The 19,051-nt window shown below is 37.0% G+C and overlaps 1 protein-coding gene across 2 annotated transcripts in view; it reads right to left on the bottom strand.

Moving 5' to 3' along the window:
- Nucleotides 1–331: 331 nt before the first annotated feature.
- Nucleotides 332–19,051, bottom strand: part of VAV3 (vav guanine nucleotide exchange factor 3) — a 164,330-nt gene continuing 145,610 nt past the window's right edge. For both annotated transcript variants that reach the window (XM_065655754.1, XM_065655753.1), the window contains exons 24-27: nt 18,412–18,499; nt 14,218–14,347; nt 3,451–3,602; nt 332–1,704 (exon numbers count right to left, since the gene is read on the bottom strand). In XM_065655754.1, the coding sequence (XP_065511826.1) occupies nt 1,663–1,704; nt 3,451–3,602; nt 14,218–14,347; nt 18,412–18,499 (412 nt within the window). In that variant the 3' untranslated portion in view covers nt 332–1,662. The remainder of the gene's footprint in view (nt 1,705–3,450; nt 3,603–14,217; nt 14,348–18,411; nt 18,500–19,051) is intronic.

Here is a 19,051-nt window from a genome sequence, read left to right as displayed (position 1 = left end):
AAGGTTGCAGAGATGAAGGGGATTACTGTGAATCCTCTGTGCTATGCTTGGTTCTTCCCAATGGCCAGGAGGCCAGAAAGAAGCAAAGAACACTGGGGACAGCCAAAAAGAACCTGAAATGTGCACTGCAAGATTCCGCTCTGTGGATGAACAGTGGATATTAGGTTACTTGTAGAGTGGGAAAAACTGCAGCATAAAATCATGCAGTGTCTATGCACACTAACTGCCTATGTGAAAACTGGAGAGGGAAAAGCAAAAGACAGGATGTGAGACATGACGAATTAACTTTCCTGATTGGTCAATGTCACCCTAGAAAGAAAATGCATCTCGGAGCTTTATTTTCTTAGAAGTTTTCAAGCCAGGTAGGACATTATCAAAACAGTCAAAGCTGCATATCTGAAGACATCACCCACATCTATTTTAGCTTATAACTACAGCACTTCTGACCCTCCATAAATATATTAAAACACTGCCTCACCAATGCGTGAACACCATTTTACAAGGCCTGATGTTTTAAGCTAGCTAACCTAGATACATTTTCCCTTGGGGATGTGCATAACACCGCAACAATACCACTCACTCATTGAACTGCTGTTAACATCCCAGGGAACAAGAGAGGAAAGGGCACAAAGAAATCTGAAAGTTCCCTTTGCATTATCTTATAAGAGAACAAAAGGCAACAGAAACTCCTGTCTAACTCTGAAAAAACAACTCGGAGTTGGAAGCATCAAAGTTCATCTGAATCAATCAAGAGGTTAGGATAAGCAGTTTTGTTCTTAAGAAGAGACATTATCTTGCATTAGTATATTCTCCTATAGAATACAATATTTATCTAATGTTAATGCTCAAAATTTTAAAACTCATCTTGTCATGACTATCCTCAATCACACTTCCATGGTCAGCTGCTTAAATGAAAAAACCTCACACAAAAAGCCTTTGGGATGACAAAAAAAGGATATCACAATTCCACTTTGTGGATGCTTTTTCAAGCAAAACCACATCACTACATCTTTTTTAAATGCTGTTTTTAAACAAATTGTTAGAAGATTTAGGTAGGACCTCAAAGTAGTCAGTTAACTAATTATATATGCATAAATGCTACTCATGTTTACTACATTCATATTTCCTTTAGAATGTTTTTGTGAGTCTAAAACTGTTTGTAAGGTGATAAGTGAAGTAGTTTGACGTTTCGAGATGAAGTCTACCGACTATACTTTATGCCCACTGGAATGACTGAACTCTGTTTTCTGCATCCAGTGATAAGGAATAATAAACCTTCATCTCCTTGTACCATCACAGACGTTAGCTAGAAGAAAAGAGACTTAATAAATATTCAGCCATAGCTACTATTCATGGTGTAGTACGGGGTGAAATGAAAAGCAGCATAAAGAAATTTGTTTTCCAGAAATCTTCTGGGAAGGTGAGGTTGGACTTTGTACTGATCCCCAGTGGTGGCAAACCGGCAGGTTGTTTCTTGCACAGCTCTGGGCAAGGTAATAATCTGTCAGCACAAACTTCTGTATAAATCCCAACATTAAGACTGGAAGATTCAGACAGACAAAAATGCTGCTGTTTAAACACTTAACAAGACCAGTAACACTTTGAAGATATCAAATTTTTACAATCCCTGAAAATGCTGGTCAGCAGAGGAAAGTGTTTAATTCATTCGTCTTCTTCAACGTAAGTTGATGGAAACCAGCCCACCTAAAAAGAGGAAAAGCAGAACAAAATAATACATGAGATGAACATTTTTTTTTTTTTAAAACGGCTGAACCAGGCAAAACAAGAATGGACCTGTTCAGTAAATATAAGATTAGAAAGACAAACTTGACTGAACGGCCACAGTTAGGGAAAGTATCCTAAATCAAAGAGTAACTTGCAGATATGATGACTCGGAGACTAAATCCTTCCCGCCTCCCAAAAAAACCAAACAAATGAAAAAAACTTTTGCCCAAATTGGAAGTTTCAGCATTCAGAAAAAAAGCCAGGAAATGCCAAGAGCAAAAGTAGTTCTGCTACAGGCAGGATGCTGCTATTTTTTTGAATGAGCAGTTAAATACTTAACGGGCTTCAGTCAGGTCCAGGGAATCCTCTTACAAAGGAAATAAGGACTTATTTGATTGCATTACATGGAGTTAAATCCCATTGCCACCAACAGGAGTTTTAAATAAGACGGAACTGGAAAGCAGAGTCCAGTGTTTTACACTTCATAAATTATAATGTGATCTCCATTCTGAAATTTAATGATGTGTCAAATAAGGATTATATAAGACATACAGGGAAGCAATGTCATATTTCTTATTTTCTTATCCATTCACTTGAGGCTTTTCACTTAGACTTCTTTATACCTAAGTCAATTTAACACTCATGAAAGACCTCAAAACCAAACCTAGAGCATGACTGGAAGGAGTAACTGCATAAACTTTGTTTTAGACTACCTTCCTAAAATATGCTCAGAGGTGATGTTATGATCTCAGGTCCCAGCTGTGAAAGCTATCTGAAAGAGTGCCAGTATATAACAAGGTTTTCCTTTAGATGTGGGTAGCTGCATCAGAATGAGATGCTCAGCTTTCTTCACATGTAAAATGCATATAAGATGACCGCTGTTTCTTCTGCTTCCCTAGTTCTTTTTGTCTAATTGACCATCTCAATTTATATCACAGCCAGGCTGCTGTACATAAAAAACCACTTCGCCACATTTCATAAAGCAGTAAATCTGGACATCAACTGGACTTGCGACTTTCATTTCCAGCCCTCAGCCAACCTTTCTTCCACCTCACATTCTTTGACCCTGCAGCTCAGCCCTTTAGACATGGAAACAGCAGCCTCAAGCACTTCTGATTAATCTGCATTAAAGAGCAGTATACTAATATTGAAACAATATAGCTGCTATAGGTCAAAACAGAAACTTGACTTCCATGCAAGTCTCAGAGTGCAAAGTAAAGTGAATTTGTAAAAATCCCTGCTATTTGTGCCATTCCATATGAGCCACATTTTTAGAGATCAAAGCAGCAGCCTCCTATGAAAAAAGTGGCTGATATAGTCTAGCATAAAGGTGTGAAAATCATTCTGCGTTAAACTGCTAAACAGGCTTCCATGGCACCAGGAACCTGAGCTTTTGACCCCAAATACATGGGTGCAACACAGCTGAAGAAAGTTCAGCTGTAGCTGTATTATTAATCCTGGTTATTTTCCAACCATATAATCTTGCCCAAATATTCAGCCTGGCAGGTCACATTAAATAACCAATTAGTGTAGGTGCTGGGAAAGCTGCCTGGCAAGAATTCTGCCTGGCTCCTATGAAACAGAGATGAGAACATGTTGTATCTTGTGAATTTCAACATATAAAGATGGTTTATGATGTAGGAACACACCTTTTTTTTTTTTTTTTACAAAGTCACTGTCAGTGAAGGTAGAAATGAGACAAAGAAAAAAACATGACAACCTTACCCTTCCATTTACTTCACCTCTCCACCAGCCATTTGCACTCATCTTCGTATAAATTTTCACAACATCCCCTTTCAATAAGGACAGTTCTCTCATGTCTCTCGCACAGAAGTCATACCTGGCTACGGCAATGCCAATCACCTTCGGGCTCAGCACTGAAATGTGACAGACATTGGCATTATTGGGGTTTGTTAACTGAAGGCTACTAAAGTAATGTAAATAGCAGTAATGTAAAATATAAAACAATGATTTCATAACAACATACAGTTGCATTAATTTTATGCAAATGTGAAAGCACCTGCACTACACATATCAGGAAGGTTTAAACATAGGTGAACAGTGTAAAAGTTGAAGAGATTTTATGTGATTTTTTTTTAATCAGTTCTTTTTATTCTCAGAAAAGAGTAAAACTAAATGAACTGTAAATAAAATACCCCCCACCCCAAAATTCCTAAATACCTTTGTAATTATTATATGTTTGTCCTTCACAATAAAATTGCTGCCAGTTACATGTATCAACATATTTTACAGGTCACTAGTTTCTTTCCAAAAGAATTATTAGCATTTACAGTTGATTTAACTTTAAACCTCTAATGAAGCAAAACAAACAGAATAAGGTCCTGTTCTTTCAAAAACAACTCCCAAGTTAAACATTAATGCACTTAAAATTGGAAGCTAACACCAGCATGAGCAAAAAACAAGTAAAAAGTTTCCACAGGAAATTTGTATGGATCATTTGTTACAATCTGCATGAACATTAGTTGATCTAAATCTACTCTTTTTAGGAGTTTATTCTGTAAATCACCAGTGAATTCGTTCTACAAAACTTCTCATGAAGAAAAAAAATCCTTACAAATTTTTTCCTAAGTTTCATTGAAATTAATACTTAAAAATATTAAGCTATATCAGTATGCAAGCATTTTGCAAATGTAAAGCCCAGATATTTTAAGCAATAAAAAGTTGTTAAATATCTTTAAAAAAGAAAATGTGAAAAAAAACTCATTTCAAAAACCAGCCCCTTTCTCCCAAACAATTTATAGGAAATTATGTTTTTAACTCTGATGCAGAATATCCAAACTTGCAAAAGAAACCCTCGACTCTTCCAACGAGAAGAAAGTGGGCATGACACCTAAGAGATAAAGGCCTTCGATCTGAGCAGTTTAAAAAAAGCTAGTACTCTACCAATTTATTCTAGTTGGATTATTTGGTCAAAGCATTCTTTCTTAATTTTTCCATTAACGCCATTTTCTTTTGCAGTTGTTTTCCTGTGCAAGTCACTGCAGATAGGAATTTATGAGCACAAGCAAGCTTCCTACTGAAAAGATTTGAGAAGATCACGACGGTTGACTTGATACAATGTACATATTATAATCTTTTTTTGTCAGAATCCTTTCCGATTTCTTAGAAATTCCCAACCATCTTTAGAAAATACCATTAAGATTCTAGTTTTAGCAATGCCTTCAACAATGTCATAGCTAGTGCTAGTTGCCTTTAAGTCAGGAACACAAAGCATGGCAAATAAGATAGAAAATCTTGACAGTTTCAGCTCTGCTCGTATTTAAGATTTCTTCTGACCCTACTGGGGACATTTCAGAGAAACAGAGGCTTTTACATAATAGTATTAAATGAAATATGAAAATATGAAATATTTTTCATACGAAATATGAAAATCACTATATTTCAAATATTTTTTTAGCTTACAGAGACAATACAAAAAAATATTTTAAAATAACAACGAATATTATGTTTAAATTATTATTAGATATGTCACAAAAAAGGAATGCCTAAAAAACTGTTTTGGCAACAGATTATACCCCCTTTTATACCATGCCATTAAAGTTTAGGCCAACATTTCAGACTGCTTATGCAGAGTATGCTTATCAAATTCTCAATACAGGATGCCATATAAAAGAGAAAAGGTATCCCAATTTAATGCTTATATTTACAATATGAAGATGTCATTAAAACCTAGGTGATATATTAAGTATATTGAAGTTCAAACATACTTTTTCCCCTCTAAGCAAGTCAGGTGTAGACACTACTCATTGTAGATCCTTACATAAATGTTACGTCCTGTACCTTGTCAGGATTTCGGTAATTGGTTTTACGGGTAAAGAGCACATCATGGGCAGCAATTGTTTTAGAGAAAGAAAGAAAAAAAAAAAAAAAGCAAACGCCAAAACCACAAACACACCGCACATAACAAGAAGAGCAGTTATTGACTGTAGGGTCAGTGCAATATCACTGGCAGATTAGGGGAAGCTTCGCAGGATGGAAGGAGTGATCCTGGGGACGAGGGTATCACTGTATCATTTCAGATTCTAGAAAGGAGATAGAGGGACAAGGAGGAAGATTACACAAAGCAAAGATGAACAAAATTGGGAAAAGAAAAGAACTAAGGAGGGAAGAAATGCATGGAAGAATAATAAAGAGGGAAAATATTGAGGAAAACTAGGATAGAAAAGAAGGGCAGATCTGGGGTAAAGCAGGACTTATAACTCTTTTTCAAATTGTAAGGCCAAAGAGGAAAAGGAGAAGGAAGCAAGAGAAATCAAAACCATATATCTCCCAAAGTCTTGTGGCAGAAAGTAGCAGAATTTAGATTAATTTAGAATCCAGCATCCATATTTTCAAATAAAAGTGATGCTCATGATAGGAAATACATAAAACTAAGCCAGATGAGTGATAGAATAAAGGAAAATGATGGTGCTAATTTTGGAAAAAATATTAGCCATATCTCTCTGGTGACATAGTCACAAAAACAACTTGAGACCATGAGCCCTGAATTCCCAATCAGATGAATGAAATGAATGGTATTTGAGGGAAGACAGCATGTGGAAAGGACATCTGTACAGACGCAACACAGAAGAAACACTGAGTGAAGGAGAGAAAGAGGCTAGCTAGAGGGAGAATGTGGAAGGAGAGAGAGAATAGGATTAACAGCAGAGATGGAATGAAAAAAGTGCCCAACAGGAAAATGTGAATGAGACATTAAAGAGGAGGAAAAAAAAAAAGCAATAAAAAAGAAAATAATCTACTGAGAAAGCAGTAATAAATAAATAAACAAACCATGTGTATTAGAAGGGAGATACTCAGAGGATTAACAGGAAAAAGACTGAGAAGTCTGAGGGAAGTGAATAAAAGGTACATGTGTAAATAAGAAAAATACGCTTTTGCTTAACCTACCCTCTCCTTCTGCAAACAGAAGAAAAGTCAGGGAACTACAGTCAGCTTTGATCCACACTAGAGTATGTTGGAAAAGTTTCTCATTGACAGTGAGACAGATGTGCTGCAAACAAATTGCAATCCTAGTTTGGGCCACTGATGAAGGAACTGGGATGCAAACAAAACAGGCTCCATATGATCACAGCAGGCTGGTCTCGCTCATGTTTCTGCCTGTGCTTAAATGTCACAAGGGTCAATGTATCATTATAAAAGCTATGGGTGGTTGTTTCTGTCTCATTGTGGTACGGCCTCCTTGTAATTCTGCAGCCACATCCCCTAAGGGTTGTTCTTGTGCATTCGTTTCCATGCTCTGTGAAGCAATGAACGTTTGAACCACACCTCAGTTCTGTTACACAAACACCACCAGCAGTCCTCAGTAGTTGGCTTAACCCTTCTCCTGTGTTACCAACTTCCACATCAGAACTAAGCCAGCTCTGTAGATAACTTTGAAAAAAATACTTGTAATATCATGCAATAAGCATTTGTTCATTTGATGTAAGCAAATTGGTTGGCTATTTTAAAAAAGTTTTTCATAGGAAAAAAGGAATATAATTATAATTTGTTGAAACCATATATGGGAATATAGGGAATGTGCAATAAGGCTTAACGTAACCCTGAGTCTTCATTGCTGTTCTATCACTGTAGGCCACTTCAGAGTTTTGTTTCCATGGAACAAATACCAGTTTCAGTAAGAACAGACTTTACGACCAAGCACTGCACGCATGAATGAAATAGGTCACGTTCTAACCTTGCCCAAAAGGATAGAAGCTCACAGTATTTACCTACAATAAAGGGCCAAAACTTAACTCCTTTGTGTTCTCCAGTTCAAATGAGGCAAGCACTTCAGACATTCCAGCTGAATGTCATGACCACTGGGTACACGGCAACACCAGAATGGCTTTCTGTTCATCTTTTCTACAGATGTGTCCCTTTATATAAGTAAATGTCAACTGGAAGAGTGTCTTAAAGCTTGGATTCTTCGTCAATGTCAAGACTACTGAAAGGAAGTTAAAGTATTCCCCTCCTCCCCCACAAAAAAAAAATCTATAAGTAAGGAGATGGAAATGGAAGAAACAGACTCCAAAACGATGAACAACTGAGGGGCGAAACATTCAAGAGCAGCATAGGACACTGAGATTGAAATCCCTGGCCTGAATCGAGGGAGGGCTCAGAGAAACTCTTGGCACAAGTAAGTACACTCGCCATTGTACTACCAAGCTGCTATCAACATCCTTTTCCCCTCTAGAAACCACGGAAAGCCTTAAGAATCCACCTCAGCACCAAGCATTTTGAATGGCCTCTGTGGGCAGGTGTAAAACACACTGCCTACTCAGATACCCTAGTCAGATTTTAATAATGACACATCCACGTTTGTGCATGCCAGACCCCTCCCTTTCCCAGGCGCAGAGCCAGCCTCGGTCTTGATTTGCACAACCTAGACCAAGTCCTCCATGCCCTGCACACAGAGGTGCACAGTGTCACCTGAGTGAACGCTGTGTTCAACAGTAGTAGCTCCTTCCATAGGCTCCTCCAAGGCATCTACCTTCCTACTAGCAAAACTCTTCTTGAATTGTCCAGCGGTGCAGCTCACTTCTTTGATGATTAGGTCTTAGAGACCAGAGCATGTCATAGCCATACTGATGCACTAATTGAGACTACCACTGTGACTACGTTAAGCATTTTTATGCAGTCTCTTATTTTAAAATGTTTGCATTTATTAAAGCCAGGGGTCATTAAATGAGAATAAAGAAAACCATATCTAGAAAACAGATGGGTAAAATTAATTGATAACGTTAAGGCAGAATTTAAAGAAAGCGTTTTCTACAAAAAAACCTACCGTATTCTAAGATGCTGCTGCAGCATGGTTTGCTGCAGGGATGGGACGAATATGTTCTTTGTCTACAATCAGTGAAAATTCAGGTTTGTGCACTTGAACCAACACATTAAAATATATGTAGCTCATAGAAGTCAACTACACAGCAAATTAATGGTCAAGTGGTCATTGATTGAATATGCTGCGACTATTGAGCTTTGCAAAACCTACTCAAACTTCTAATTGTAATAGAAACTTTTTGGAAAGTTTAAGACCTTGATTTTTGTTACACTCCAAGAATATCATGTAATAATTCCGTTTTTGGAGTCAGAGAACTGAAGTATTAGATTCGTCCCTTCCCTTGGCCACTACACACAGAAACAACAGAAGCAAATTTAGCAGAAATATAAAAGCAGTAAAGCAGTACCTGACCAGAAAGGAGTGGAGGAAGGGGGAACAAAGCTGTAGTCTGGAGGAGTTACAAAAGAAAACCCACAGAACAAAGGGGCTTAGAGAAAGAGAAAAAGAGAAAAGCAAAAGAACATTGAAATATTGGCACAAGATTTAAATAATCGTTTTTTAACTATATAATTCATTGATAATAAGGAAACTAAGGTTCCCTACTAAGGATGTCTGGAAGGAAATTGACTATAACTAGAAAATTTGGGTCTATAATTTAATTTTAACAACTGCATTTGTCAAAGAGTAAAGTAGAAAGAAGACACCCATTTAGGGTTTCAGAGAAGCAAATCTAAACTGCAGACTCTTCCAAATATTTTCAGATTTAACTGATTTTTTTTTTTCTTCTTTAATTTTGTGTGCCCCACTTCTTAACAGTACAAATGCAGGAACTCATGCATATCGAAGAATTCCTCAAGCCCAGGAAGACCAGTCATACACCCTTTATTAGGAATACAGTTTAAGTACCAGTTGAAATAGGGTCTCATAATATGCATGGGGAAAAGTATGCATTTTGTCCCTGATAATCATTAACATCAATACAAACTCCACAGCTAAGCTACATCCTCTAAGGCCCAAACAGTATTGTTCCTCTTTGCAGTTTTCCCTGACTTGAGAGAAGACCCTTGAACAAGCAAAAAAAGCATAAGCTTGGCCTAGGCAGAACTAACACATCATCCTGATCCCTGTAATAGCTTCCTCAGGTGAAAGGTTAGAGGCACACATGCTCTATCACCAACAAACCTATGGTCAACATATTTTTAAATATAAAATCAGATGAAATGAACTAAAATCATGCCAAATGGAACTACAGTTTGTTCCTCTTTTGAAAAGGCAAGGAAGATATACAGTGTACAAAATGTAATAAAGTTGGGATCTTTGCTCCCACCTGTGATTTGGAAAGGGAAGTCCATCTTCAACTGGATAAATGATAAGATAGCCTCTAAATTATGCCTAATAATATCTATAATTACTGACCAAAAGTGTTCCTTAAAAATGTAGCAGGGCTATATTCACCACATACAGCTGCTTCCCTGAATTTATTCTTGCAACTACACGAGACAAAACAATTTTGCCTCAAAAAGGCTATTTGCAGGAATGACGACTAGAACTATTTTGTGCAAGGAATTAACAAAGAATCCATGGTGGAGGTTATGATAGAGTTTTGTGCATCTTACCTGGATGAATATAGATATGTTTGTGACAATGAAACTACCAGCATAAATAAAATAAACAGGACCAATACTGTATTTTAACGTTCATAAGGTATGGGTTATTCGTTAAAAAAGCCCACAACGTAAACTAACAGCAGCTAAGGTTAGTATCTCAAAGTAACATGAAAGAAACACACTCCAGGGTCTCTTGCGCACCAGAAACTCCCTTCCAATCCTTCAGAGTGTTGATCCTTTCTCCAGCTCTAACACTAAAAGGATCATCTGAGAATGCACAAGGAGCTGGTAAGCCCAGGTGACACCTCTTCGTAGACAAACCAAAAGGGCAACTTGACTGAAGTAATGTGCCAGTTCTTAGGGATAAATAACTGTCTTTATTTCTACAGAAGCACAATGACAGTGTGCAAAAGTAGCCTGAAGGAATGAAGAGAGGTTAGGTGCTATATAGGGGGTGGCTGGTCCTTTCCTGTCCATACATTCTCTTAATTTTTCAAGAATTTTTCTGTCTGATATAACTGGAGGTTTCGTGTTATGTGTGAAATTCTGGACAACCACACCTATGGGGCAAGGAAATCCTACCAGTTTTCTACAGATAACTAGTTTATTTTTGAACATCACTGATAAGGGGTTTGGTGTCGGTTTTAAGAAGAAAGGCTGGGTTCTTTGTTTTCTTAAGAGCTGGGATGACACTTGTTTTTACTTTACTTTATTAACAGATACTTTTACACAGTGAATGCATTAAGTAGTAGAATGACGTGATCCAAATAGTTAGTGTACCTACTCCTAGTCTACAGGTGATGAAAAACACTCAAATAGTATTTGGCTTCTTGATTTAGTTTATATTAAAATCTAAATTTCATAAAGACTCAGATTTCTCAATATGATTGCGCTCTGCATCAGCAGATTAAACTATCCAAAACTATTCTGTAGGAGAATGTCAACTTTTCTTCCATTTTTGCCTTTATTTCATTAAATGGTCAATCATCCCCTCTAATTTAAGAATTAGTATTTTTCTGCGTAACAAACCAAAATTTGATCATACTATGACTAGAAAAGCCCAGGATTAAAAAAAATAAGAAGAATGTACCATTTCCCCAAAAATCTTCCTAATTAACTTGAATTTCTACGTTGGCAAAAGTAAATACCTGACAGCTTTTACAACCTCATTAAAAGTGTACAATAAATATCAGAGTGGGTGACTTTTGCAAGACTAGGAGACTAAAAAGCAGAGTTCTAATTAAAAGGGGAAGCCAAATTAACTAATAAAATTAAGATTTTTATTCTAAAAATTTAACAGATGCTGAAGGAAGAATCAAATTCCCTGAAAATTTAATAGGCTACAAGGTGATTTGTTATGATTTATATTAGAAATTACAAGTAAACTGAAATGCTACTTGATTTTCTTTCAATGAGTAAATGAAAACATGCCAACTACAAAAAAATAATCCTTTCTCACTTTGTTCTATGAAGTGAATTTAATTTGGCATTGTTATTCAATTTCACAGCAGCTCAAAGACTTCAGCAGCAGAAAATTATACAACTCTGTCCAAGTTTACAGTGGTTGAACTCATGTTCTTTTAGAAATACTCTTCCCACTTGTTCTGTCAATTATATAGTCTAAAGACCAGCTGTTTGGAATAAGAAGCTGATGCCTTTTCAAAACATGGCCTCATTAAAATATCCAGATACAGTCATGTGAATACTGTAGTGCAAAATACTGAGTTGAAATCCAGAACCTCCTTAAAATCAGCTTCAAACTGCCAAAGTCCATTGCATTCAGTAGCTCCAGCCATGTGCTTATTAAAATATGGTGAATGGGACGATGAGTAGGTGCACAATTGGAAAAATTTAAAAAAGGGAAAAAAAGAAAAAAAAAACACCACAAAACAAACAAAAAAGCCCACAACACCGCCACACATCGAACCACAAAAACCATAGGAAAGTGCCCTTCTCTCTCTCTTCAGCTGACTTGTCTGGCTTCCTTTCAACAACAGCTTTTCTTGCACTCAGTTCAAGTGGGAAGAGGTGAAAAACCAGCTGTGTGGCAGTTCTCACTGAGGGCTGTGAAGTAAACTCAGTGTCCAGCCACTGCCTCATGACTTATTTGCTTCCTCTACTAAACAATACTGCAGTCTAAAGTTTACCAACTTCTTTCAAAGCCCAGCAGGGTTCACACGGCCTAGATATAACAGTTATTTCAACATCAACTTGGTAAAAACTAGCAGGATAGCTTTAAAACTGAGCAGCATGATTCAGAGATGGGCTGTTAATCATGGACATTTTGCTTAAAAAAAAGCCAAACAAAGTACACACTCGGGAACATGCTAATACTTAAAAGAAAACTGTCCAATCCCCTAAATGAACGTGTCATCCAGAGTCTACCCAGGTAGGCTAGCAGAATTTTGGAAATCTATTAGATTTTATATTAGGACCCTGAGAATCCAGAGGGGTTTTTTTAATTATTATTAATACCAGTTTGGCCAAGGACAAAACCTGCCATTTCCCACCAGCACAGTTTGTAACATTATATGGCTGGTATTTTCTGTAGCAGAGATGCACTCTCTCATCCTCTTGACTAAAATGAGAGCATCCCATAATCATTTCTCTTGCTCTTCCATATACTGCCTAAAAGATCTTGTTAAAGGAGATGTTTTCTCTTGTGTGTGGACTGAAGGTAATGAGGATGCACCAGAAGTCTTATAGCCTGTAAAGCTTGAAACGATTGAGCTAATGCTCTTGCAGACTAATAAGCTCGGGTGGACAGTATAGATACATTCTAACTGGCCTAAGAAAGGAAAGAAAACAAATGGGCTCTGCTCACAGTCAGTAATAACCAAAACAAATGCAAAGTAAAGTAAGCAGGGCACAAGGAAAGCACAAGAGATGACAAGAGGAAGAGAGAAGCAAAGGGAGATTGCAAGCTAGAAAGAGAAGAAAGGATGGGACAGAAATTCACCAAGAAGAGAGATGTACTGACAGAGGTCCTGGGAAGTAGTGAAAGAAAACAGAAATCGAAGGAATAAAGAAGAATTGGGGGATAGAGACAGAGTAAATGAAATGCACAGGGACATGCTGGTTTCTTACAATCGTCTGTCCTAAATTATCTTCACTTTACTTAGGGGAGGAAGAAAGTCTCCAAAATTACAGAAATGTTAAGGAACAGAGGCAAGCAAGTAAACAAAAGCTCACAAACACAGCGAATGAAAGTAACCCAGCCAGCTTCATCATCACGAAGACTAGACTGGACGCTAGGGTCTTTCACAGCAGTCTTCATGTTGTTAAAATCCCCATTCATTTTTATTTTCCTCTTATCATCTGTTGCAGTACAAAGATAAAGCCATTGTCTGCAGAACTGCAAATCTAATATTTGTTCTTTGACACGAACATTATATATTTACCAGAGACCGGCCATGCAGTAGTTTTTCTCATTAAAATGGAACTTATATGTCTCCTAAAAAATCATGCTAACTTCCACTTAGGTTGTAATAGGCTAAATAAAGGATACCACATGCATCGTAAATCTTCTCAGTTTATTTCTAAACTTCAAAACTCTTAAACTGCTATTTACATTGTACAGTAGTTCATTAACTTCCAGAAGCTTAGAAGTCCATAATAAACATTTAAGGTTAAAAGGCAGGCATGAAAATAATTGATACATACAGTAAATCTAATGTGGGCTTTTTTTGAGAAATTTATGTGGTATTACTGAGATGCTACATCATATGGCTACACTACAAGACCGATTTATTTAAATCCCTTTTTAAGGATTAGAAATTGTCACATATTATTAACACTTGTAGCTGCATGCATGCAAATGTCTGAAAAAACTAGGCAGGATGCAGTTTAATCTCTCACCAGCATAACTAATAGATTTCTGAATATCAGGGAGGTTTCTAGTTTGGCAGCAAGACAAACTTGCGAGACATGTTTATAAACCTCCTGGCAGATCTGAATCTGCTTAGCTTCAAAAAAATCCTAGCGAAAAGCATTACCATATTAACTGGTTATATGTCAAAAATGGAAAATGAAGATGTTCAAAGTACCTTGTCCTTTTAATATTTATACGACAGAAAATAATATACAAAACTGTATAATACTCACCATTGCCACCTGCTCTGTTACTCCTTTGTCCCACTGAGTTTTCAGATTCTTTGTACGGAAATTGAAGAGTAGTATCCAAACTTCGAAAGCCTTCTTTGAGAGAGTGGTGCTTATAGTATTCTACAAGTTCCTTTGAGAAAGGAAAAAGACACTGTCACTGGAAACTGAAATCACATCCTTTTCAACATTCCGGTGTACAGTCCGTGACAGTTTTATCACAAGTAACCTTATTTTATAAAACAATATCTCACAGTACATGTTTATTTTTTTAAAAAATCATGCATCATAAATAATGACTGCTTTTACGCTGCCACTTGACTGGCTTTTCGGGTTTGAGGGGGGTTTGTTGATTTTTTTTTTTTTTTTTTTTAATTAAGTAAAATGTTATTGCCAGAGTCAGCACTCATTGCTCCTTTGAGCCAGGCGAGCATGTATTTGCTTTTCTGAAGTCAGGCAGAAGGCAAGATCAGCTGCTTGCTAAGTATATAACAGTAACTGTCTCTGTTTTCTCAAATTTATTTTGCAATGATAAGTGATGTTTATCCATACAGGCATTTGCAAGTACACAGATCCAAAATAAAGCACGAGGCTTGCATATTAGCATGTAAGGCAACAGCAACTTAACGAGCAGATACACAGACCATGTAAAACTTTCAAGGCTCTGCCATTAAAACTGGAGGGGCGGGGTGGCAGATAGTGCACACTGACTGGAAAATCCAGCATTTCACATTCTCCTTGATTCCAATACAAAAAATTGTCTCCCTATTTTTATATGTGTGCATTCATGTAAACATACATATGCACAAACACATACAGGGACAAATTATATATATGCACACACATATATATGAAAACGTAAAAAACTGGCTCAAATAGTTTATGTAGCCAAGGAAATAATTTGTTTAGTTTCTATTCAACACAAGGCAACACTCATCAAAATACTGACAGCTCATGTTATTCCGTTGCTATTGTCAACCCCTGCCATTATCGCTTACGTTTGAATTAGCCTCAATAATGTCAATATCACATAGTTTGTACACAGAGCCTAGAATAAGATTAGAAGTGACCAGACAAATTGAAGGAAACATATATCATTTGATTAATGATACTTCAACTGCCGGTGTTCACTCTTCAGAAACGCAAGCACAAAGCAAAGTATTTACTGTAAACCACTCATACCAGTAACTCAGTCTTTCCTTTCTACTTACTTAGATTTCCAAAAATCAAAGTTAACCAAGCCAAGCTTAGGTCAAAATAAGGAAATAGTATTGTGTTCAGTCATTCCTTCTAGTGAAAAAAATAAATAATAATTTTAAAAAAATTAGCCTACAACACCCAACATCAGATCAGTGATATATTAATTCCAGCCAAACAAACTCTCAAACTATCTAGTCCAAGCTCTAGTGCATAAACCATAAGTTCTTAATAACAGTCTGAAGATTATTTTCTGAACTGAACTCTGGAGCACTTCGCTCCCCACACTGCAAGTTATTGCATGTCTCTGAAACTGCTTCTAAGGCAGAGTCCAAAGCTAAGTAAAATCTAGTCCTGGTTTTTACAGTCCATAATCACAAACTTGCCAGGCACTCCAAGTAAGCAGAAAGGCCACGAGACTAAGAACTGTTTGGGCCTTGTTGCCTGATATCAGCACAGCACCCAAGCTACAATGTCAACCAAATTTTCTGTCACATACCAACAATGAGTACCCAGTCATTAAAATTACCAGGGCAATAGAGAGGGTGATTTTTAAGTAAGCAGCATTCAAAGCAGGATTTCCAGATAAACGGAAAAATAACTAGTATTAAACTTCTCTTTTGCACCACATAAGTTCATACAAATTATGCTGTTTGGTAAAGATAATAAGAATTTCAACTGGACAGATTTTATTTAATGGCAAAATAAAAAATAAAATTAAAAAAAGAGAAAAAAAAGTGCTTTGGGTCACAAAGATTCAGTTGCTTTTAAAAGCTTACTTTTTAATACCAGTCTTCCATGAAAAGAGTCAAACAACAACTGGCCTCTAAAACATTCATTGCACAAATCACAGTAGCAAGCTTACAAACAGACAACTAAGGTAAGTAGCCCGTGTCAGCATGGATGGGGCTCCACGGGAGTCTGTCACATCACCATGAATCGCATCAGCAGCAGAGCTGACATTTCTCTGCACCTTGACCTGCTTTACCCACTCAGGACATTTTAACTACTCTTGTGAAAGTCTTTCAAACGTACTTTGAAAACCATGTACCAGAGCTGTTCTACTTCCGTTACCTCCAATGTAACACAGAACACTGTGTCACCGCAGATCACTACTTTAGGTTTCCGTGGCTGCTGGCTTTGTCTCTCATGTGCACCTAGTTCTACTCAGATTAATTTTGTTCCTCTCTTCTTCCAGCCACTGTTACTTTTTCTCCTGCATCTACCCAGACCAAAGTAGTTGTTCCACACCACATGCAAACAGTACTTACATTATCACTTACTTGTCTATTTAACTCTCAGGGGCAGACGTCATATAATATCCTAAAATCAAGTTACGAAATGATGTTTTCCTAGTAGAATGTTAGCAAATCTAAATTGGTAGCAATGAGGCTTTTACACTAGAAATTTTTTTTGTTCTCTAAATTCTTTGAAACAATGCATATTCTATTTGTTTCTTTTTTATCCAAGTTTGTGTCCTGTACTTGTATCTCTGATCATTCAGCTCTATTTTGAAACCTGCATCAATGCTTGAAACTGCATCATTACCATAAGAAGACACCTGGCAGCATGCAACTCCAGCTCACTTGCTTTGTCAAGATCCCCAGAGCACTCATATGTTCTCACCAGTTTCCAGTGAATCATTTGCAGCGACTGCAGACTAAGCAGCCACCTCCTTCATACGGTTGAGGAGCACCATGATTTCTGTTGCTACCAATGACAAGATCTCAGGGTCCCCAGCCATAATACTGAACACTTTACTGTTTTCTAAGTGTCAAATGAAGACAGTGTGGAAACAGTTTGGTGCATTCTTCAACAGGAAATTTAAGTTCTTCCCATTCTAACGAGCACTTATTTCAAATCGGGTGAGGCAAAGCATAGATTTCTTCTTGATTTATTTAGCACTTGGATGCTCTTACTTGACATAGTATCAGGGATTAAATTAAAATAATTTCTAAGGCTTCTTGCTTTTAAAGCTTCTCTCCCTACTCTTGTTTTGTATTGTCCTTCATTTTCATTTTTTGTTTTAGAGTACTTGGATATGCATGCAGGAAGGCTGCAGTGTAAGTTTTAATCCAATTGGTTGCACTCTATAATATATTGAATGAGCTTCCTTTAAAAATGCAACAGAAAACACTTAAGCAGTAACATTTTACAAATGCGCTAAGGTAATTTATTCAGACACCTTATATTTATGAGTCTTGCCTGAGCAAAATGAGTTATCAAAAATTCTTCCAAATTAAGGATGAAAAAAAGGAATTTCTTCCAAGTACAAGAGAACTCTGACATAGCATTGAAAACTCACTGATCTAAGCAGTTATAACATCAAACTCTTATGTCTAGGGATGAACTATGCCTATAGTTGAAGTGAAAGCTAATGAGAGAGCCTGTGTTTTGTGTGTTATTACTAGAGTTCGCTAGTGAGTGGTTTGCTGCCACAGAGTATGAATTCCAAGTAGCCACATAGTTGCTTTAATCTAGACTAGTTGATATTGCCTCTAGATGACTAATATTCCTAGAAGGACTTCTGAGCTATTAGCAGTTTTGACAGCCCCATTCTCTAGCTGCACTTCTTTACCTGGTGCACCAGGACCAGGAAGACCAAGCTCTCCTGAGCTCTTCTGGGCCCCGTGGCATGCTGCGTCCTTCTCCCTCTGAACTTGCACATCAATAGGCATCGTTATGTCCAGCAGCACATGCGTACATGTGCTGGGCAGGGAAGGAACCCTCCCTAGCTACTTTTAGGGATCATTACTGTATTCCTCTCCTCTTCCACATCACTGCAAGGGACACAGTCCAGTCCTAAATATAAATATGTAGTTTTAAGCACATACTATCATCACCTAGCATATAAACCATAAAAACAAAAATTATCCTATTAACGGGTATGCACACAATTATCTCACAGCCTTTTGTAATTTCACAAACCAACAGAGCTCTCACTAACAGCAATGGTTGCATAGAAAATTGTACATTGTTAAAAACCTAATCAATGCTTACCATTAAATTTTTAAATTTTCTATTTTCTGCAATGTGGAAAAAGCCATCTCTTGTTAAAATCTTGATATGTTTCACTTCATTATTGTACCTGTAGGCAATGAATAGCTTATGAATATAAATGCGGTTTTAATCAGACAAAATCAATAATTACCTGAGGACATGCCCCAATAACACCACAGAAATAAATTCTTAAGACAAAATGTATATTTGTGCCAAAACAAAGTTGACATCTAATTAACCAAATATATTTATTAAAGTACAGCTAAAGCGGTAATCTGTATTCAGAAAAAAAAAGTCACAGCTAGCTGCTCATTCTAATTGGGAATTCCCATATATTTCTTACTTTTATGTTCATGTATAAACAACGTGAAAGCAAACAAGACCCTCGTAATAATTTGCATCCACAGAATTTATGAACCCACATTTTACTGAAATGTCTGAGATGCAAAGGGCTTCATCAAGTTCTCACTGAAGTAAATGAAACAATCTTACTTCAGAGAAGCAGACCACATTGCACTCCAAACACTTGCTTACTCTCACCCAATATACCAGACCATCATTTTTGTAGAAATAGTCGCTACACCAGCGTTATAAAACTATTGCTACCTTCCTACTACAAATTCTGGATATTTTTGTCAGC

The sequence above is a fragment of the Caloenas nicobarica genome, chromosome Z, assembly GCF_036013445.1.
Source record: "Caloenas nicobarica isolate bCalNic1 chromosome Z, bCalNic1.hap1, whole genome shotgun sequence".
Taxonomy (NCBI): domain Eukaryota; kingdom Metazoa; phylum Chordata; class Aves; order Columbiformes; family Columbidae; genus Caloenas; species Caloenas nicobarica.
Note: the sequence above shows the minus strand (reverse complement) of the source record. Positions and strands in the feature narration are given on the sequence as shown.